General features: G+C 40.8%; 1 protein-coding gene across 1 annotated transcript; it reads left to right on the plus strand.

Moving 5' to 3' along the window:
• The first annotated feature begins 6,759 nt into the window (after nucleotides 1–6,759).
• On the plus strand, nucleotides 6,760–7,865 carry LOC101330434 (ADP-ribosylation factor-like protein 16). Its single transcript, XM_019929233.2, is given in 5 exon segments — nucleotides 6,760–6,816; nucleotides 7,414–7,488; nucleotides 7,490–7,534; nucleotides 7,537–7,780; nucleotides 7,783–7,865. Coding segments are annotated over 5 exon segments (504 nt in total).
• Nucleotides 7,866–23,492: the final 15,627 nt, after the last annotated feature.

The raw sequence follows: 23,492 nt of genomic DNA on the forward strand, positions 1-23,492 counted from the left end.
CGGAAAGGGCAGAGTCTTTCCCAATACCCTTGGGACAGCTGCCAATAAGAGCTGCAGCTTAGAGAAGACCCCAGGGCAAATAGATACAGTGACAGGCCGGCTGACTGTGACCCGAGAGGTTTGCTTTTAGCTTAACAAGTTCCCGAGGAATTCTAGAGGTCAAATCTCTGCATCTCTATGTGACCCAACATCATGACGTTAACAAAATACGTATAAATTTAAACAAAAAATCATCCAAGCCATTTGGCTTCCTATCTCCATCCCACTAACAAGTCCCACTTCACTTGTACGAAGACACAATTATTACTCATGAAACACTGTTTTTGTCTAAAATCTTTAAGGTGACTAAAGCAAAGCTCGTAACATATGTCAAACCCATTTCTGTGAACTGCTATACAGAGTTTATTTTCTTTTATTGACTCAACTTCTTTAGAAAGTAAAATAAAATACAAACCAATGCTCTCATAAGTACACAGACCCATGAGATCATGCTTCCACTCCTTACTGTGGCTAGATGGGGGAAGGGAGATAAGAGGACAGAGCAGGCAAGAGAGAACAAGGAAACAGAGAGCAACAGTAAAGTCGCTGATAAGAGTACAAACGTGAGGTCACATCCTGCCCTTCATGTAAGCTTCAAATTTTTCATTAAGTTATCTAATAATTATTAGTTCCTCCCTAAATTCTAAGATAATCGTCTATATTATATAATGAGAAAAGTCTACCGAAGTGAAATTATTCTTTGGGTATAAGAGCTTAGGGAGGACCCCGTGCTTTGACGGGCCTGCACTTGGTTTAATGCTCTACTGTTTTGATATTTCCATTCTTAAGAATTTGTGAATGAGGGGCCCTGTATTTTCATGTCACACTGGGTCCCACAAACTGTATAGCTGCTCCTGGACATCATGTCAAGCTACAGCCTTGCTACCTCCATTTAAAAAAAGTGTATGTGTGTGCAATCCTTGAAAAGAAATAGTGTTAGAGTATTTTCCAAAAGGAAGTATCCTTATATTTAGAACCTATAATCTTCTGAATTTACCAGCTTCTATGTTTGATGTACTGTATTTTATATTATTTTTAATGAAAATTTTCTCTTCACCCAGTTTTAGAGGGTGAAGAGAAAATGCATGGGAAAAAAAACATGTGAATGAAAAATATTTTTCATTATGAATAACTGTGAAGATTACAAGAATGGCAGTTATAAATATGCAAACACAGGTGCAGCTAGCGTTTACACTTTTGGGGGCAGTCTGGGGAGGAATGGGTACTGAGAGGTCCTGGGTCAAAGGGAGCCTGGCATCGAAAAATAACTTAAGGAAATTCTCTACATTTATCAAATCGATTAAGGTTTGACTTCAACGTCTTTCCCCAAACCAACTTTCTCACTCCCAATTCCCATATTTATTTCTAGATCTTTCATAATTGGAGATTGTGTGTGTAATGTCAGCTACTCACTGTGAGAATTGTTCCTTGTGCAAGCTTCTTCATCCTCTTGCTTGGTTGGTGTTAGCTGGGAGATGCAAGCAGCTATGTAGTCAAGATGTTGCCATCTTCTCAGAGACTAATTTTATTATTCCAAGCATTTTTTTGGCTCCAAATGTTATGGGTTGACCACCCTAAAAATGATATGTTGGAGTCATAATGCCCAGAACATTAGGATGTGGCCTTATTGGGAGACAATCTTTACACAGGTAATCAAGTTAAAATGAGGTCATTAGGATGGGCCCTAATCCAATGACTGGTGTCTTTATAAAAAGGGGAAACTTGGACACAAAGACAGACATGCATAGAGGGACAAATGCTGTGAAAAGACACAGGGAGAAGACCATCTACAACCCCAAGAGAGGCCTAGAACAGATCTGTCCCTCAGAGCCCTCCAGAAGGAAGCAGCCCTGCCAACACCTTGATTTTGGACCTCCTCCAGAACTGAGACAATACAGTTCTGTTCTTTAAGCCACCTAGTTTGGGCACTTTGAACAGCAGCCCTGACAAACTAAACATCAAGTATCTGAAATCTTCAAGGGCATACTTTGTGGTGTCCTAGGCTGCTGTTCTCTGTTCTGGCATCTCAGCAGACGGGTGCGTGACGGTGGTTGGTTAGGTTTAGTATATATTGTTATTCTAATTAATAATAGTTGAAGTGATAAAATATTTTTAAAAATTTTCTTCTCTTATGTATAAGAATTGGTTAAAATTCTCCCTGTAATAAAATCCAGGAGGACTCTTACCCATTTAAATTCTGATATGCTTCCTGGAATGCCATAGAAATAGATGGAAATATAATTAACATGCTTGCAATTGCAAACCACCTTGGGTATGCTCAGTGAAGTGCTTAGCACATGTGACTGTCATATATAGAGAAAATATAGAGAAATTAGAAATTAGAAATTAGAAAATATAGAGAAAAAAAAATGCCACTGCTCTCCATAAGACCAGCTTTCGAACTCTTAGTCACAATCTACCCATTTTGAAAGAAGTTGCCTCACCTGGGATTCCATTTCCTGAATTACTGGTGCATTGTTTTTAGGACATTATTTCTCTCTCTCTTACATGATCATTATGGAATTTACACCAACACAAAGTGTATCTACATGATGTTACTAGGCTATGGTAATCAGAAAGGGAGAAATTTATCCTAACCAATACTGCATAACTGTGTTGGATGCATTTTACTAAATTAACAAACTTGTTCAGAAGAAAAAACTCATAGATACCAGCCATCATTGTTGGTAAAATTCAATAAATTTTCATCAGAGCAACTTAAACATAACTTTATATTTTCTGGGTCAATGCTGAGTCATTGATTATTATTTTACATGTGTTTTCCAGTCAGTTTAGATTGATCATAACTAGATATTTAGGAGCTTATGTGAATTTTTTAAAGTACTTACCAGTGGGATTAATTTAAATGTCAAAAAAGTAAAGTAAGTAAAATCATTGTAATGAGGATCCCCCTCCGAATGACAACCACTAATGGAATTTCATTATTCTCCTCTAGTGTAGAAGATACTCCTGAGGGTTACTTTAAGGAGTCATTTCTCAACTTTTTTTGACTTAAGAATCACATTCATGGCAACATCTAATGTTCTGAACCCTCTTAGCATTTTTTAGTCTTTTCATCATTTTTGCAGGGTATTGAATAAGAAATGGTATTAAGAAAAATCTTTTACTTAATATATATGATTAAAAGATATAAGATCTTTTACTTTAGATATAGACAGAAGTATAACTGAAAAAATAAATTTCACTTTACTGTAATTTTTAGTAATATCCATATTCTATGAAAGCAAATTGCTATCAACAAAACAAAGCTCACCTACTGAATGGGAGAAGATATTTGCAAACAATATATCTGATAAGTGGCTAATATCCAAAATATACAAAGAACTCATACAACTGAACGTCAAAAAACAAAAACAACTCTATTAGAAAATGGGCAGAGAATCTGAATAGACATTTTTCCAAAGAAGACATACAGATAGCCAACAGGCACATGAAAAGATACTCAACATCACTAATAATCAGGGAAATGCAAATCAAAGCCACAATCAGATATAACCTCATACTTGTCAGAATGGCTAGCATCAAAAAGACAACAAGTAACAAGTGTTGAAGAGGATGTGAAGAAAAGGGAACTGAACCCTCAGGTACTGTTGGTGGGAATGTAAATTGGTGCAGCCACTATACAAAACAGAATGGAAATTCCTCAAAAAATTAAAAATAGAATTACCGTATGATCCAACATTTCCACTCCTGGGTATTTATCTGAAGAAAACAAAAACACTAATTAGAAAGGATATATGTACCCCTATGTTCACTGCAGCATTCTTTACAATAGCCAAGATATGGAAGCAACCAAAGTGCATAACAATAGACGAATGGATAAAGAAGATGTCATATATATGTACACTGGAATATTATTCATCCATAAAAAGAATGAAATATTGCCATTTGCAACAACATGGATGGACCTAGAGGGAATTATGCTGAATGAAATAAGTCAGAGAAAGACAAACACTGTAGGCTTTCACTTATGTGAAATCTACAAAAGAAAACAAATGAACATACATAAAACAGAAATAGAGTTTTAAATACAGAGGATAAACAGGTGGTTGCCAGAGGAGAGGGGGTTGGGGAAGGAAAGCAATAGCTAAGGGAGACTGAGGATTATTTTCCTGTTGCAAAATAAATGAATCATGGGGATGAAATATACAGTATGGGGAATATAGTCAACAACTAGGTAATGTTTTTGTATGGTAAAGTCCGTAACTAGAATTATTGTGGTGATCATTCTGAAATCTACAGAAAAAAATCACTACGTTGTGTAACAGGAATTAACATAGTGTTGTAGGGTCAATTATACTCCAAAACCGAAAAACAAATAAACTCATAGGAAAAGAGATCGGATATGTGATTCCTAGAGGCAGGGCAGTGGGGACTGAAGGAAGGCAGTCAAAGGTACCACAAACTTCCAGTTGTAAGTAAATCCTAGGGTGTAATGTACAACGTGATAAACAGAGAGAGCACTGATGTATGTTATGTTTGAAAGTTGTTAGGAGAGTAAATTCCAAGAGCTCTCATCACACACAATTTTTTTTCTATTTCTTCAGTTTTGTATCTACGTGAGATGATCGATGTCCACTAAACTGATTGTGATGATCATTTCATGATTTATGCAAGTCAAATTATGCTGTAAACCTGAAACTTACACAGTGCTGTATGTCAATTATATCTCCACAAAACTGGAAGAAAAAAAGCGAATTGCAACTTTTCACACTGACCGTGTGAAGGCACACAATTTAATTTACTTGAAATAAATTATTTCATAAAAAATACATTTCAGACAAACTTTCAAATGACAGATGATGTTGGTTTAGTGACAATACGTACAAAAATGTAGGTTGAAATTTAACATGTTTTAGCAATCAAAAATAGACAAAATTTGCTTTCATAACTGTTATGAAATCAACTGAGAATTTTGTTTTTAATTTTGGAAGTTTATATTTATGTTTTGTATTTAAAATACCATATCAGAGAGAAGGTTTTAAAGTGCTATGGTGAGCATTTCTTTACCTATAGCCCATTTTGATGTGGCTAGTCTTTATTCCCAAATTGGATATAACAATAATATATTTTGCTTTAAAAATGTCTTTTGGGGCTTTCCTGGTGGCGCAGTGGTTGAGAGTCCGCCTGCCGATGCAGGGGACGCGGGTTCGTGCCCCAGTCTGGGAAGATCCCACATGCCGCGGAGCGGCTGGGCCCGTGAGCCATGGCCGCTGAGCCTGTGCTCCGCAATGGGAGAGGCCACCACAGTGAGAGGCCCGTGTACTGCAAAAAAAAAGTGTTTTGGAAGTTGTAGAGCCATCTTCATATTCTACAAAATGTTTATTCTAACTTACAGATAAGGCAAAGATCACTGATGCAAATGTATAGCATTGGTATTACCTTTGTGTCTGTCCTTAACTTTTATGTTCCAAGATCAAAGTTCTTGAGCTTTTTGTCTTTCAGCAATGGTCAGTTGTAAGTCTAAACTAAACGATTAGTGTCAATGAATAAAGGGCACTGAAAGCTGTACAACTGTAAATGGAAGCAGAGGTGTTTAGCTGAGTCCTGGGTATACACATCAGAGTTCTCCTGATACCTTATCCCAGCCATTTAGGAGACTCCCGGAGGTTCTCCTGCTGTCATGTTGTAAAGGGAAAAATATTAAAATATTATTTAAGATTGGATTAAGATGGCTGTCTGGGTGTAGATGCATCTATTCTCCTCCCTCCTCAAATACCTTGGAATAAAGAAAAAAAATCTATATATTTAAAAGGAAAACTCATTAACTGAACTGTTAGAAAATAATCTTCCTAGCATACTAGGTAATCTTAAGAAGTTTCTGAAATAGAGAAATCAAACAGGATTGGACTGACAGAGACGCAAGACTGGAGGGCATCATAGCCCAATACACTGCAAGGGTTGATTGGCCAGTGGCTTTGGGAATGCTCCAAATTAAAAATCCAGTCAATAAAGAGAGCAGGAGGGTTCCCAGGGGTGATGGAAAGGACCATCATTTGTGTTAGTCTTTGTAGGAGCAGTAGAACTTTCCCCTGGGCTAAAACAATGAGAATGAGCAGAGGACACAGGAGAGTTGGTGCTCTAGGTAGCCAGTGACCCCAGGAAGAAATGAAGCCGCAACACCCAGAAGAAGGGTCCTCAGAATACCCCAGCAAGACATGCTATGCCAGCCATAATCACCACCAGAGTCAGTGTTATAAGCAGCAGGCATTCACCAGTAGATGAACCAGCTCTCAGGTACCCACATGAAACAGGAGGCCGAATTATATCATCCTTAAAGCAGGAGGTAATGTGTGGTAGTGTCTAACGTTGGTAAGCCAAGAAACAAAGCCAAAAGCCTATTACTTAAAGTTATGGTGGAAAGTACCAGAAAAACTAAGAACCCAAACATTGAAAAGGGACATGACAGTGTTTCTGGACTGGGAGTGGATGAGGCAAGAGGCTGTTTTTCATTCTGTAAAGTTTAATCTTTGTTTCTGTTTTTCTTCTTGTTTTACAATATACATTATTGTAAACTAATGTATTATTAACAATGTAATTCTAAGAATATTCATTTTCTTTGATTGGTGTAACATTTTAAAACCAACCATCATGCATGTATAAAATGAAAGAAATTCAATAAAGATATTTCCATTAAAATAGCAGAACTTCTAAATACCTTGGAGAGGATATTATAAAAAAATAAGCAGGCTCGGTGTCATGGGCCTGGGGAAGACGCTGTTGGTGAAACGCTTGCGGACGATCCTTCCATGCAGGGTAGGGGGTACGGCGATCCGGGGGGCGCTGGCGGTGAGCAGGGTGGGGGGCGCCTGGGGCGGGGTCCGCCAGTGCTTACTCCCTGGCCCCGCTCGGAGACCTTTTTTTTTTCCAGCACCTTTATTGGAGTATAATTGCTTTACAATGGTGTGTTAGTTTCTGCTTTATAACAAAGTGAATCAGTTATACATATACATATATCCCCATATCTCCTCCCTCTTGCGTCTCCCTCCCTCCCACCCTCCCTATTCCACCCCTCTAGGTGGTCACAAAGCACCGAGCTGATCTCCCTGTGCTATGCCGCTGCTTCCTACTAGCTATCTATTTTACGTTTGGTAGTGTATATAAGTCCATGCCACTCTCTCACTTCGTCCCAGCTTACCCTTCCCCCTCCCCGTGTCCTCAAGTCCATTCTCTACGTCTGCGTCTTTATTCCTGCCCTGCCACTAGGTTCTTCAGAACTTTTTTTGTTTTTTAGATTCCATATATATGTGTTAGCATACGGTATTTGTTTTTCTCTTTCTGACTTACGTCACTCTGTGTGACAGACTATAGGTCCATCCACCTCACTATGGAGACCTTGACTGCCTTACACAGCTGAGCTCCCAGGATGGGAAGGGCAACCTGGGCGATCCTCCCCCGATGCGGCCCACGGTGGGTACCAACCTAACTGGACATGGCGGCTCAGAGAAAGATCACCATCCAGGAGCTGGGGGGTGGTGCATGGGCCCCATCTGGTCCAGTTACTATGGAAACTGTCATTCTCTCCTGTTCATGGTGGATGCCCCTAACCCCACCCAGCTCTCTGCATCCTCTGCACAGCTCCTGGGTCTCCTTTCGGCAGAACAACTTGAAGAAGCATCAGTTCTGATTCTCTTCAATAAAATTGACCTGCCCTGTTACATGACCATAGAAGAGATGAAGTCGTTAATCGACCTCATTGCTTGTGCCAAGCGGAATATCACCACGTAGAAATCAGTGCCCGGAAAGGCACTGGCTTGTCAGAAGTGCTGCGCTGGCTCCAGGACATCCACAGAACTAATGGTTGACTGCAGGGCGGAGAAGCATGGCTGGCCCGCTCTGTGGCAAGAAGGCAGAAGAAAACACTGCTTGGCCTCTGGCTATCTGTTGCTTTTATAAGGGCAAGTAAGCCCTAGAATATCGGGTTCTGTGCTGAGTTGCAGTGATGGGTAAACTGAGGCACCCAGGTTATAGAAACTCCTGACATCTGCCCTCTGGCTCCAGTGCTGGGAGAGGAGGACAGGCATGCTGGGTGGCTTGTGTCCTACATCACCCTGGGATGGTTCTAGGGGATTTGTTCCCCTCCCCCTAGGAGAGCTGCTTTCTCAGCTCTGACAGAAGCTGCAACCTGTTGAGTTTCTGATACCGTGACAGTATAAGGAAGCTTGTGGGAAAACACCTATTGCTTGGTGCATTTGTGTCCTAGGGCCTCTGTAACAAATCGCCACAAATGGTGGCTTGCAGCAGCATAAACTTACGTTCACGGTGCTGGAAGCCAGAAGTGTGGAGGCTCTGAGGGAGAATCCGTTCCCTGCTTCTAGTGGCTGCTGGTGCCGCTTGGTGTCGTTGGCTTGTGGCTCGCAGGACTTGAATCTCTGCCTCTGTCTTCACGTGGTCTTCTCTCCTCTTTATAAGGAGAGGAGGGCCCACCCTAAATCCAAGGTGATCTCATCTCAGGATCCACAGTTACATGTGCAAAGATCTTTTTTCCAAAGAAGGTCACCTTTGCATGTTCCGGGGGTTACAACTTGGACATATCTTTTGGGGCCACTATTAAACCTACTGCAGTCTGGTAAGAAAAAATAAAAAAATAAGCACACCTACTCAATGAAATCTATAATACTTAAGAGCATAAAAATTAGGCTTGAATGTACTGGGGAGAATCCACATTACTTGATGAGAATAAGCAATCATAAAATATCAGATTTACCACGAGTAATCTAAAAAATTAATAAAAACTCCATGGGAGTTTTTAGAAAATAAAACTTGAAGGTGCTTCTTGATTTCATCTGATAGAGGTATACAAGAATATGTGTTTCCCCTAAAAAGTAGCAACTAAGGGAACTTGCCTTACAGAGGGAAAACATATGATAAAATTATAATAACTATGAGTCGTAGGTAAGGGCACATAAATAGGTAAGTAGGCCAAGAGAACAAAATAAAGTCCAATAACAGGCCCAACTATGATTATTACTTCAATGATCAAAGTGGCCTTTCTCGTCATTGGAGAAAAGACAGACCATTCTATAACTTATGTTGGAACAATTGGCTATCGATTGTTCAAAAAGAAAGTTCTCCCTCACACCATATGTAAAAATATATCATGTATGGATTAAAACCTAGTTTTACAAATAAAATTATAAAAGTTTTAGAAGACAGTATAAGAGAATTTATTTTTCTTTGGGTGGGAAAAGCCTTACCTAAATCCCGGGAATCAAAAAGGAAAACACAAAGCTGTGAACTCGCACGTATGTTCAGGAAAGGGATTAAGTTTGAGGTAGGAGGTGAGGAATATATACTGCATATTTTTGTATTATTTGAATCTTGTACAATCACGTTAACTTAATATATTATCTATGTTCTTCACTTTAAAAATAAAGAATCAGTAATATCTCATAACTAGCAGCTTCTCACAATTTCTTGTGTGTGCCAATCTCAGTCTACCTCCGGGAGCCCTGACTAGAAACCATTGAGTTACGCCACCTAAACCCCCTCTACCAGTGGCATTAGCCCTTTTCCCTGGAGCAAGGGGCAGGCACGTGAAGGAATGCCCAGAAGCTGCTTACATTTAGCTTCAACTTGAATTTGTTTCTTACTCACATGATAGATCCCATCATTAGGGATCTGCTTACCCAAAAAGTAGTTTTGCAAGGAACTTACCTGGTTACTAGCGTTATTGTTACATAGAATTTGCAAGTTGATACATTTCTTTTTGGCTCCTTTTAACTCCTTTGTTTGTTTTCATGAAACTTTTCGCTACCTCCTGTGAAGTTATCTTTTTACAGTTTCTAGACTCTCAATGCCCCTATATAACATTTTCACTCCTCACAGATGAACCCAACCCAATTTTACCTTCCCTAAAGGTTTCAACTTTCCCATTTTCTTAGTTCTATCTGTTTTCACAATTATATTAACATCTTTTCTAAAGAAGTAATGACCAATAAGGTGCAAAAACTGACACATGTCTCTCACTGATATTTACATTAAAAAATGGAATCTGTTACCCCTAATAAAACCCTATAATTTATGGGCTATATGGAAAAATCTTGTCAAGGCAGTATTTTTCTCATTTCCTTCCCCCTTTTTCTTATAACAATATTTAAACAACATTAAAAAAAAAGTTCAGCACCTTTCCAACGTGCATCTGAAAGACTTTTAACTCTTACTTAGATTGAGTCTTGATTGTGTGCTTAAATACTGCTACGATGACTTGAACAGAGGAAGAATGAGATTCAGCTGAGCTGCATGTACTTTTCCTTTTGTGCTTTATGAACACCCATGTGTTTGAGAAACTGATTATTAATGAGTTTCATCATCTGGTCTAGCAATTCTTCAGAAATCCAAGATCTGTTGACAAACCTACAACTTTCAAAGTTGGCTTTTCTCCAATTTAAAATGCCTTAATCTGATATTTTACATTTAAAATTTGCTGTTTTTTGAAACTCTAAGATGAAACTGTGCCTTTTTGAGTAGTCCTATTCTATTCTTGGTCCCTGGTAGGAAGAGTTGCATCTCTAACAGCTTTCCTTTTATGGGCTCCTAAAGTAATTCTGAAATGGGCAAGTTTTCCACATTTCATTGGTTATTAACTGCATCTCACCAACTGCAGGAGATCGACTTTCTCAGGTCTCAGCCCCTCAACACAGCTTTTGCTGTATTTTGCCATGAGTTCTGAAGGGACTAACAACAATGCATGTAAAATTCTTAGCTCACTGTCTGAAACATAATAGCTGCTAAAATATTATTGATTCTTACGGCTCCTTTGCATGGCATAATCACCACCAAAGCAGCACTTTAATAGTAAACATATATTGAATGTTTATAAATGACACAGTACGGTGTTAAGCACCTTCCAGGGGATTAGTTAATGAAATAGATATAACCTTATTATCCTCCTTTTACAGATGAGAAAACTAAGGCTTTGAGAGTTTATTCAAGTTTGAACTGGGATGGAAGCCAGTTGCCTCCATAGCCGGGGCTCCTCAGCGAGGAATAAGACCAAGGATCCCTTTACTAGCCTAAAGTCACTATGGTGCAGAAGACGCATAGAAAACATCAAGAAATGAGCTACTAGGGAACTAATTTCTCCGTAGAGCATGACATTCTATATTTGCCTTCTGTTGATTGCTACTACCACTCACCATAATGGTGCCTCTAACTGCAGTACATCTCCTTTTCTGTGGCCAGTCTTTGAATTACGAATTTTCTCAGTTTTCAATAGAGTAAGAATTCAGCTTTGTGAGATGTGGGGAATTAAATAAATGAAAGAGGATTTACTGAGGTCAGCTGCAATAGATTGCTCTTCAGTGTTCTTCAGAATCACCAGTCCTGCTTAGAATCAAATGCAGCCCATGGACTTCCATTGCTGCCCAGAGTTAGCGTCTTATCACTCTGCTGAATTCCTTTCAATTTCTACGCTTGAAGTCATTGGTCTCACTTAGTTCCTCAACTTGATTTCCTCCTGCTGTTGAAGGCTGCTGAATAGCTGTCTGGAAAGCCAGTATCAGCAGCTGTCTCTCCCCTGCCAAGGAAAGGCTTTAACAGTGAAAAGCTGCACACTGCTTCGGATTGCATGCATGTGTGATTTTCATAAATTGAATTGAAATGATTCAGAAGGAAAAAATGATTGAGAGGTGGTGCGATGGTGACACAATATCCCCATGAGGACTATGAAGTGATATCCCAAGCATGCTGTTCATTCTTGTTTCTACAACTACAGGATAATATTTATCTGGCTTTTGCATAGTGTATCAGGTGACAGGAGGAAGCCTAAGTAAGATGCTAACGCCTTTGCTGTATGTATTAAGCTGCAACGATTTTTCTCTGGTATTTATTTACTAAATCACAGATGCTCAAAAGAAAAAGGACTTTGAGGTGTCTATTGGCATGTCTTTTTGTCTTAAGCACTGATCTCTTAAAATAATTCTGCAACCTCTCTCGTTTATCTATGTCAGTATTTATTACAGGGCTTATTATCACTTTTCATTAAGAAATATGAGGTACGTTTTCAAATATAAATACTTTAAATAGTAAATACTGCACTTCCCTTCTACTGACAGCCCCAACCAATAAAGGACCAGAATCTCACGACTGTCTGGTTCTCCCGTTACTGAGAGCTCATCAGAAAATGATAGCATCTGGTAATTGTCTTTGAGTAGAAATTTAATTAATAGAGTATCACAATTGACATCAAATGGAAAATAACTTTGAGGAAAAGTATGAAGTAGGGGGAACACATGATTTCTTCTTGCTTGATCAAATAAATCCTGTTCTTCATTAAAAAAAATAGGAGTTGTTCTACCTTCTGTCAGGATCATTCCAACTTTAAGGTTATTAATGTCCATCACTGGCAGATAGTACAATTTTCTATTAAACTAATGGTCATTGTCTACTTGGAGACTCCTCTTGAAATTATTCCTTAATGCCTACTTCATGAAAGGTAGATCTAAAGAAGGCTTTTTACGCAGACATGGAGAATGGATTTGAGGACACGGGGAGGGGGAAGTATAAGCTGGGATGAAGTGAGAGAGTGGCATGGACATATATACACTATCTAATGTAAAATCGATAGCTAGCGGGAAGCAGCCGCATAGCACAGGGAGATCAGCTCGTGCTTTGTGACCACCTAGAGGGGTGGGATAAGGAGGGTGGGAGGGAGATGAAAGAGGGAGGGCATATGGGGATATATGTATATGTATAGCTGATTCACTTTGTTATAAAGTAGAAACTAACACACTATTGCAAAGCAATTATACTCCAATAAAGATGTTTAAAAAAATTTTTTTTAAATAAAGAAGGCTTTTTTGTTGTTTTGGGGGCAGACCACCAGGTTTCATGTCTTACTGAATTGATTGTATTGTTTGTGACAACATATGTAAAGCTAATTAAGCTGTGCTTGACATGGTCCTAGCTTCTTCATCTGCACCATAAAAAGGCTAACCTAGCAGCTGTCTAAATCTATGAAGTCAAAAAAGTATCAAAGCAGAGACACAATTTCCTCTGAACTTGAAATGAAAATGAGTGTGTTTCCGGTGTCTATCAAACTTCCTAAAACCAAGTAAATCATTTCAGAAGAAGCTTTCAGCACTCTATCAAGGTGATGGAGGTAGTGGAGTGGTAAAGTAGAAACACGTTTACAACTTCATTTCTATTGACTAGATAAATAACCTCCATTATTCAACAAGATAAAACCAACCAGAAACAGAAGTTAAGATGTTCATATATCAATCCACTAGTAGGACTTAAACTCCATCAGAGGAATAGAAGAAAATAAACAAAAATGGGAGGATAATGTCTCAATGTTATTTAGTTGTGATTCGCCTAGTGTTAGGTCACTTATTCCCAGATACACATGACTAGCTTGTTGCATATCTATTTAGTTTGAATGCAAAATTTGCATGAATACACGTAATAATATTTATGAGCCAAGTAATGTGCTGCATGCTTTACATATACATAAATTTGCCCAACAAAATTGTGATGCAATTTTTATTATCACTATTTTAAAGATGAGAAAACTGAGCATTGATAGAATTGAAAAATAACTTCCCAACCATCCAGAACTAGTAAGTAGTGAGTCCAGGATTCAAGTCCTCATCTATTTAATCTAAAGCCCATATTTTAAATCATTTACAATCATTACCCTAAAGTTCTCTATGTGATAATATAATCTTGGATAAGATGAGAAAACAACAGGTTTTAAGACTGTGTGCTCTGAATTTTCTGACACAATATGGTTATGATTTTCTCCATTTGACAAAAAGAGAAGCATTAGCCTAATTATGCTTACGGCTCATGGCAGATATCTCAATCTGACCAGAGAAATCCTTTCTTATTTTTTTTAGTTGGAAGATACTTGATTTACAATGCTGTGTTACTTTCTGCAGTACAGCAAAGTGAGTCAGTTTTATATATATATATATATATATATATATATATATATATATGTAAAAAATATCGTGTGATAGCGCTTATATGAGGAGTCCTCTCTTATTTCTTTTAGTAGCCAGTCTCTGTGAATGTGGATTTAAGCCATTGAAGCTTTACAATTTTATAAGGCAAAAAAGAAAGAATCCCTACTTTTCTGATAGCAGCTTGGATGAAAAAGGCTAATGAGAGGCTCTCATGTAAGTGTTCTGTAACTTTTTGTGCCATGAATTGCACTGTATAGTCTGAGGAAGCCTATGGACCTCTTCTCAGAAAGATGTTTTTAAATGCATAAAATAATCTACATAGGATTACAAAGGAAGCCAACTGTATAGAAATTTAGTTATCAAGAATTTTAAAAAACAATACAGTAATATATGAATTTCTTTATTATACATTAAGTAACAAGACCTAGTGGCATGTCTAATAACTACCGCACATTTGAAGCAGGGGTGGATGCAGAAAACTATTGGAAGATCTGTCACTACTGTAATGTTCTATTCCTTTAAGTATTACCTGCACATTTTAATATGAATACTTGACTTAGTCTCAAACTAATCAACACTTCTACCCTCCTCCCAAATAATGTAAGAGATTTTAGAAAGCTTTAACCACTTATCTTCTGAATTACATGATATTGTTGTCCACTATTTCCATACCACTTTCTAGCTATACCTCCAAAGTTAGTTGTTACTATTTTTGTGGTTTTAAACAATTAATGATTATTTTGATTTTTCCACATGTTGACCATTAAAAAAAAATTACCATTATTATTTGCACTTCATTAATTGCTTCTGTGCTCAATTTCCTTCATTCAAAAGTATATCTATGGGCTTCCCTGGTGGCGCAGTGGTTGAGAGTCCGCCTGCCGATGCAGGGGACACGGGTTCGTGCCCCGGTGCGGGAAGATCCCACATGCGGTGGAGCGGCTGGGCCCGTGAGCCATGGCCGCTGAGCCTACGCGTCCGGAGCCTGTGCTCCGCAATGGGAGAGACCACAGCAGTGAGAGGCCCGTGTACTGCAAAAAAAAAAAAAAAAGTATATCTATTAGTAATTCTCATTAAACTTTACAGGGTCTGTGAATGGTAAACACCACCAGTATCTGCCAAAAATGTTTGCTTCGCCCTGAATGCTGAAAGGTATTTTAACTGCATATAGAATTCTAGATTGAGGGTTATTTTGTTTAAAATAAATTAAAGATAGTATTCCCTTTGTCTGGTTTTTATTATACAGATAAAGCAAGAATAGGATGGTTTGAAACAAAAAACTTCTTGGTATGAGAAAGAGCTCTTAGAAATTTAAATATGGTAGCTGAAATTTAAACATGCAATGAAGATTTGTACTATCTGCATCAATAACCTTTCCCTGATGTATTAATTTTCTATCACTGCTGTAACAAATTACCAAAATTTGGTAGCTTAAAACAACGCAAATTTCTTATTTTAAAGTTCTGGAGGCCAGCTGTCCAGCAGGGTCTCATTAGGCTAAAATCACAATGTTGTCAGCCTTCTTTCTGGAGACTGTAGGAGAGGATCAGTTTTCTTGCCTTTTCTAGCTTCTAAAATCCTTCTAGAATCCATCCCCATCACTTGGCACATGGGTCCCTTCCTCCATCTTTAAAGTCAGCCATGGTGAGTTGAGTCTTTCTCACATTACAACACTCTGACCTCCTCTTCTGCCTCCGTCTTTCATACGTAAGAACTTTTGTAATTACATCGGGCCCACCTAGATAACCCATGAGAATCTCCCTAGTTTAAAGTCAGTGGATTAGCAAACTTAATCTCGTCTGTATCCTTCAATTTTAAAGTGTACTGCTTGCAATATCAGAGGGTGTTACCCCTGGAAACATAATAGAATCAAACAATTAGGAGAGGCCACTGGGAAATTAAGTCTGGATGCCTCTCCAATGGCACATATTCTTGGGAGCTATCTGGATTGCCTTAATCACACGACAAAGTCATATATTGAAATTGGAAGCCTTGACTGGAATACCACAACATGTCATGCTGACCACTTTGAAAGCCTTTATTAGCTATAGTTGTTTTGCTCAGTCGGAGTGTCAACTCTTTTAACCTCTCCCATCTGAATTCTACATATCCTTTCAGGCTCAACTTTGGTCCATCTTTACCATAAAACATTTTTTTTTTTTTTTTTTTTTGCGATACGCGGGCCTCTCACTGCTGTGGCCTCTCCCGCTGCGGAGCGCAGGCTGCAGAGCACAGGCTCCGGAAGCGCAGGCTCAGCGGCCATGGCTCACGGGCCCAGCTGCTCCACGGCATGTGGGATCTTCCCGGACCGGGGCACGAACCCATGTCCCCTGCATCGGCAGGCGGACTCTCAACCACTGCGCCACCAGGGAAGCCCGCCATAAAACATTTTTGATTGCTTCAACCCCAACCAGCTCTCCCTTTTCCAAATTCCTATCAGTCTATAGTCTATATTTTATTATTTTGCTTCTAAGTACTCTATTGTTTACTGTTGTTTCATTGTCATCATCTTTGCTCCCATGTAGTGAGCCCCCACTATGGAATCAGGCTCTGCTCTAAATGCATTTTGAGCACTACTTCAATTCTCATAACTACCCTTCAAAGTAGTTATTATTATCCTCAGTTTGTGGTGGAGAAAATAGAAACTCAGGAGGTAACATCTGGCACCCAGTTTCAGACAACCTGAAAGTGGGGGAACAGGAATTTGAACCCAATCTGCCTGACACGAATCTGGTGCCTCTGATCCTTTTCCTATACTGCTCCAGACAATGTTTGTTTTGTTCTTAGGCTATAAGCTCCTCCATGGTAGGGACTCTATTTTTCTGAAACTCCCACAGCATCTAGCACAGACTTAAGCCTAAAGCAGGAGTCCAATGCAAGCATGGCATGGCAGGTTCGGCAAAAACATGGACTTGAAGCAGAATAGTGCCATAAGCAATGCAAACAGCCCCAACTTTGGTTTATTGCATGAGTGAAGTGATTATACAAGAAGTCAAAGAACCTATTTCAACAGCTTTTATTTTGTGCCTTTAAAGGATGCCCGGTAGGTTAGGAAAATTTGGGGAATTCCCTTTAGTGGTTTTGCAAGGATGACTATGGTAACCTCAGTCAACGAGTCACCTAGCTAAACCTATGGAACCAGAAGAACACCAATGCCTGCAACCAGAGGGTTTACAAAGTTTCAATATCCAACCAGTTGTTGCTAAAATAATTTCAAATAATTTCTCTCAAAGGAGTGCTCTGTGGTTATGCCCAAGTCTCAGTGGGCCTGCTCCCTGCTGCCCTCAGCCAACCCTTCAGGGAAATTGAAGTGCTAGTTCACAGATCCCATCCTGGTATGAAACTCCAGAGCACTTACACTTGTGTTTAATGATAATAATTAAGGATTAAAAAGGGCTCTTCAGTGCACACAGATAATGCATTTTTTAGCCATGCAGAAGCATATCATTTCTTAGATCAGAGCATCTTCTAGTATAAAGTGTCCCAAATCTGTGCCTTGCCCAGAGGGGCACAGATGCACCCAAACATATTTTTCAGACATTCATGCACTTTATGTTCATGTGGTTGCAAAAGAACAGACAAAAGCCCTCCTGGAATCTGTGGAAACTGCAAAGATGAGCTCATTCGTGGGCTGCCCCTCAGATACTACTGCTGTAGGTGAATTGGCCAAGCTCAGACTTGGACAAGCAGATAATGTGAAGGAAAGAGGGAAGGTGCCATTGCTGAAAAGCAGGCCCTTGGGCCAAGATAGGGCTTGTAGAAACCCCCAGGCGATGCGGGAAGCCTGTGGGAATACTTCCTGGCCCTGTGTGTACATCCTGCTTTGTTTCTGAAGAGGGTGTTTGGCACAGGGTAGGTGTTTGTGGGTTGGATGAAGATGCTTCTCAGCTCACTGGCACAGGGTCCTCCCATAAAATGGGCATATAACTGGGGCTAGAAATATGCAGAATTATAGCTGGTGATGCTTTTAGAGTTTTTATTAAACCCTAGTCTACCCAGCCCACTTTGTTATTTTACTCTTTCCATCCAGCTCTGTGGGTCTGGATGCGGTTTTCACATGTGGCAGAATCCCCCACTCTGGCCTCCAGTCCGCTCTCTCCCAGAGTCCTGCCAGGGTGAGACTTGGCACATTTTCCTGTGTCCCATCCCCTCCACACCGTGCCCTGGCTACACCGCCAGTCTGACACCAGGGCTTCCCAACCCGTATGCCTCTGCACACCCTGAAAATGAGTGAAGGGTGGTCTGAAATGGTCAGGGCATCAGTTTGGGGGACAGGCAGGGCCTGGGGCACAGGAGCCACCCCCTCCTATGTCCTTACCCCATACAGCTTCTAGGAACAGCAGCTTTCTCTGTTGGCCCCAGCGAGTCACATAACTAGTGTCATTTTCTGTGAGTGTCCTGAGAAGATTCAGAGACACTGTTAATTGCTGCCAATATAATCAATGAAGGCAAATGCCTATCTGCAGAAGTTTTTAATTTTTGGTGTGCATCAAATTTACTGACTAAGCTTTTAAAATTATGATGCCAATTCCCTATCCCCTGAAATTCCAAGTCAGTCAACATGGGGATTAGAATCTGCATTTGAATTAACCCCCCTGAGCTATCTTTCTGAACCTCATACTTATTGAGATAGAGGAGGCATTTTTAGCAAATAATCCCCAAACCTGGCAGATTTATCTCTTGCTCATGATACATGTGTTTCTAACACAGACTGGCATGTGTGTATAGGATGTAGGTGGGGGAAATCACAGATAGGGAAACTGAGGCCCACAGAAGTGAACTGACTTTCTCAAAATCACAGAGAAAGTTGGAAGGATCGAGGCCTTGTTCTACAGTTGGCACTTCCGCCACTATCCCACACTATCTTCCTTCTTCAAGCTTTAACATGAGTTAAGAGAGGACTACTCCTTCAGCAGAACCCTGACATATTAGAAAAATGGGCTTGAGGAAGGGAGTGGAGCCAGGACTGTGATGGGAGTTGAAGAAGAGGCTGCCAATATCACGGAAAAGTGCCAGGTGAGGATTATATTACCTTTCAATAATGTATTAAAGAGTTATTAAATTGGGGAATTAGGAATCTTAACTTAGTATAAAATCATAACTTTTGAATTGGATAGAGATATTAGAGGTTATCAAATCTAATCTCCAGATGAGGAGAATGAGTGCCCCGAATGAATCCTAATCGTGATGGAGCTATGACCAAAACCCGACTCGATCAAGGTCAGTGGGCCTTCTGCTACTTTGCCTTCCCGAGTCCTTGATATGTTTTCCTGGCATGGCTTATAGGATCCCAGTTAAGGAAACTCATCATCTTTCACTTTTGAGGAAACAGGACTTTTCTGTGTAGCAAACTCATCCACTCAGTCCACAATGGTCTCCATATCCTCACAGGTGCTTCCAGTGCTCTCAGAGCTTCTGAAGAGGGGCAAGAGACACTTGGCATCTGTTACATACCAGCAGCTAACATAACTGCTGGCAGTAGTAGGCTCTGAATAAATGGTTGATGATGGATGGCATAATACAGAATCTGCCTTTCCATGAACTCCATGGACTATTTTCCTGCATATTGCGTTATTCAAGATGTTAGTCTTATGTGGCAAACAGCCCTAAAGTTTTTGATCTTTTTTTTTTTTTTTTTTTTTGGTGGTATGCGGGCCTCTCACTGCTGTGGCCTCTCCCGTTGCGGAGCACAGGCTCCGGACGCGCAGGCCCAGCGGCCATGGCTCACGGGCCCAGCTGCTCCGCGGTTTGTGAGATCTTCCCGGACCAGGGCACGAACCCGTGTCCCCTGCATCGGCAGGCAGACTCTTCCAGGCGCCACCAGGGAAGCCCTGATCTTTTTTCCATGTATCAGCAGTAACATTCTGAGGGTTTTTTTGTTTTTGTTTTTAATGTATCTTGAACAACTGTCTAAATTCTAAGATGCTACAATCTCTTTCGGGACACAGACTGTGTTATTTACCTCTTCACACCTAGAACAGAGTCTGGTACATAGTGTATCCCAATTGAATGGATGAAGGATGAAGGACTGTCTTCCCCTCTCCACCTTCCGTACCCTCCTCTCTCCTTTATCTGCACATGCTTACAGGAGTCCTCAGTAGTTGGTCAGAAATCTTGCAGGTGTCATGGAGCTGAGCAGTTCAGTGGTATTTGTGTGTGTGTGTGTGTGTGTGTGTGTATAAAATATACGGGGGCACCGCTCCGCATGAGAAATCTGACAAAGGACATGGAATCTGTGTCAGAGCAGCTAGTGCTAGCAATGTGTATCCTTAGAATTCTGTCCTTACCAAAAGGTGACAGAGCCCACATCAAGCTTTGCCGTGGTTCTTGGATCCTATGTCCACGGCCTTTCTGCTCTCCCCCTGCCCCCTCCAGCTTCCCCCTCCTCCTAAGTCACTCCTGGTTTATACATGCGTCATTAGCAACCTCTCACTGTGGCAGGAACGTGGCTTTCATCTATGAATAGATTTTAACAGCCTCCTTCAAGCTTCCTCTCAGGGCTGCACTGACTCAGCCACGCGGGGGAACAGGGAGTGCTTTTACTGACAGCAAGCCTTACCATTCTAAGGTGTGATGATGGGAATGCAAGGAGAGAAGGGCAAGAAGACCCAGCCTGAAGGAAGCCTTCCTAAATGAATACATCCACCATGGAAGAGCCAGAAAGAAAGATGCTGAGCAGTTGGACAACTATTGTGGGTTGTTGTGGATAAAGGGATCATTCAGGATATGAAATTAGTGATTTCAAAAATAAGACCTCTTTCAGATTTGTGCTTTGATCTAAAGATTAAGAAGAAATTGCTTCCCCTGAGAAAGGCTATTTAGAGAGTCAATCTACAAATAGCCAAGCTGGGGAAAAAGAGGATTTCCAGAAGGCAAATTCAGATCATGAGTGATGGGTGCCGTGCCTTGCAGGCTGAGTCATAGCTACCGCCTTTAATCAGTGACCGGACACAGTTACCACAGCAGCCAGCTGCAAAACGCCCCTCTGCGGACCTTCAGAGATCCGAGGGACCACTTCTGGCTCACGCTGCTTCACGCACCCAGAATGTGTGGGAACAAACCAAGTTAGAGCCTTAGGTGGGATGGAACCAGCCAAAGAGGTTTTTCCAGAAAGAAGTAACCTCATGGCTGTTTATGACTAGGACAAAAGATTCCCCTGATAGAAATGTTTGGTGTCTGCTTAATTGTTCTCAGGCAGTTATCACTGCAATCGGCAAGCTGCAATGTTGCAAAACCTGGTCTAGACCAGTATTAAAAAGAACCTGTTTGTGATTCTTTTTTTTAATTTTTTTTTTTTTTGCGGTACGCGGGCCTCTCACTGTTGTGGCTTCTCCCATTGCGGAGCACAGGCTCCGGACTCGCAGGCTCAGTAATTGTGGCTCACGGGCCCAGCCGCTCCGCAGCATGTGGGATCTTCCCGGACCGGGGCACGAACCCGTGTCCCCTGCATCAGCAGGCGGACTCTCAACCACTGCGCCACCAGGGAAGCTCTGTGATTGCTTTTTGTTGGAGAGAGTAGATAAACAGTTCCACCCAAAGTCTCACTCAAGTGTTTACTCCGTCCCCCTCTCTTTGCCTCTCTTTCTGTGTGGCTTCTCAGGAGGGTGAGCATGAGGTGGGGTTTGAGGACCAAAGGGACACACCGAGATGCAAGTATATGCAGTGCTCCCTTCATGCCACTTGTCCTTAGCTGCAACAGGCAACACCTGGGTTAGTGAGCCAGGCTGGTGTTCCCAGAAGCAATGACTATGAAGGTTCTAGTTTTTATTTTCATCAACTGGAGACTCTGCCCAGGAACATACTAGAATGACAGGGGCAGCTTCAGTCAGGTGGGGTTCAGAAACATGATGATTAGGAAGATACCCATGCCCCCAAATACCACTTCCCACTGGAAACTCCACACTCAGACCTTCGTTTCTCTGACTCAGATTCTATGAGCTCCCACTGCTGGGGTTTCTCCTCCCACTGACAATGATTCTTCTTCATCTCCTCTTTCTTTATCCACAGCCAGGCATAGCCTCCATCCCCCTTTCCTCCTGGAGTCAGTATTAAGCGGAGAGTTAAATTTACCTTCTTAACCACGTGCTGAATGTTTTCTTCTCTGAAAGGTCATAGCATTTTCCATCTATTCCATTCGTCTGTGCACTTAACTGTGTGAATCCTTGGGTTATTACTTGACGGTTTGATGGGTGTACATGATCTTCCCAATTATATTTTAAGTACTTGGGAGCAGTGACATAATCAGGAGTCTTTGCCATTAACAACAGATTCTAACACATAAGAGGCCTTTAAGAAATACTTGTAGGGCTTTCCTGGTGGTGCAGTGGTTGAGAGTCCGTCTGCCGATGCAGGGGACATGGATTCGCGCCCCAGTCCGGGAAGATCCCACATGCCGCGGAGCGGCTGGGCCCGTGAGCCATGGCCGCTGAGCCTGCATGTCCGGAGCCTGTGCTCCGCAATGGGAGGGGCCACAACAGTTGAGAGACCCGCGTACCGCAAAAAAAAAAAAAAAAAACCTGTAGTTTGAAGACTGTTTTTTGGAATTAACAAAATTCGTTTTTGAGCAGTTTTAGGTTTATAAAAAACTGGAAGGTACAGAGTTCCTCCTTCCAGCCACAACCTCCCCCTTCCCCAGTCTCCCCTACTATTGGTAGCATGGTATATTTGTTGCAATTGACAAGACAATATTGATACTTAAATTATTAATTTAAGTCCATGGTTCACCTTAGGATTCACTCTTCTGGTTGTACATTTCATATGCTTTGACAATATATAATGTCACGGAATCATACAGAAGAGTTTCACTGCCTTAAAAATCTCTAGTGCTTCACCTGCTTCATTCCCCCTCCCCCATTCCCCACTCCCCATGGGCCAAAGCCAGACGGCCACTAGTCATTTTCTTGTCTCTATAGTTTTGCTTTTTTCCAGAATGTCATATAGTTGGAATCATAAAATATGTAGCCTTTTCAGACTATCTTTCACTTAACATTGTGCATTTAAGTTTCCTTCATGTCTTTTCATTGCTTGAGAACTCATTTCTTTTTAATGCTGAATAACATTCCATTGCCTGGATGTACCACAGCTTATGTATTCACCTACTGAAAGGCATCTTCATTGCTTCCACGTTTGGGCAACCATGAAGAAAGCTGCTATAGGCATCTATGCACAGGTTTTTGCATGGACCTAAGTCTTCAACTTATTTGGGTGAATACCAAGAGGTCCAAACGTTGACTCATATGGTGTGAGTATGTTCCATTCTGTAAGAAACTGGCAAACTGTCTTCAAAGTGGCTGTACCATTTGCATTCCCACCAGTGATGAATGAAAATTCTTGTTGCTCAGATGATCTTCTGAGACTGGCTTTCGGTAAGTGAAAAAGAAACATTTATGGGGTGGAATGAATTCAGAGTCACCTATCCCTACCCTTAGACTGTCCTGCAGAGAACAGTGAGGGGTAGTGGAGAGTGAGTAGAGATACAAACATGCACACCCAGGTAGCTTCACCCTGCTACTTATTAGCTCT

This window comes from Tursiops truncatus, chromosome 3, assembly GCF_011762595.2.
Source record: "Tursiops truncatus isolate mTurTru1 chromosome 3, mTurTru1.mat.Y, whole genome shotgun sequence".
NCBI lineage: Eukaryota > Metazoa > Chordata > Mammalia > Artiodactyla > Delphinidae > Tursiops > Tursiops truncatus.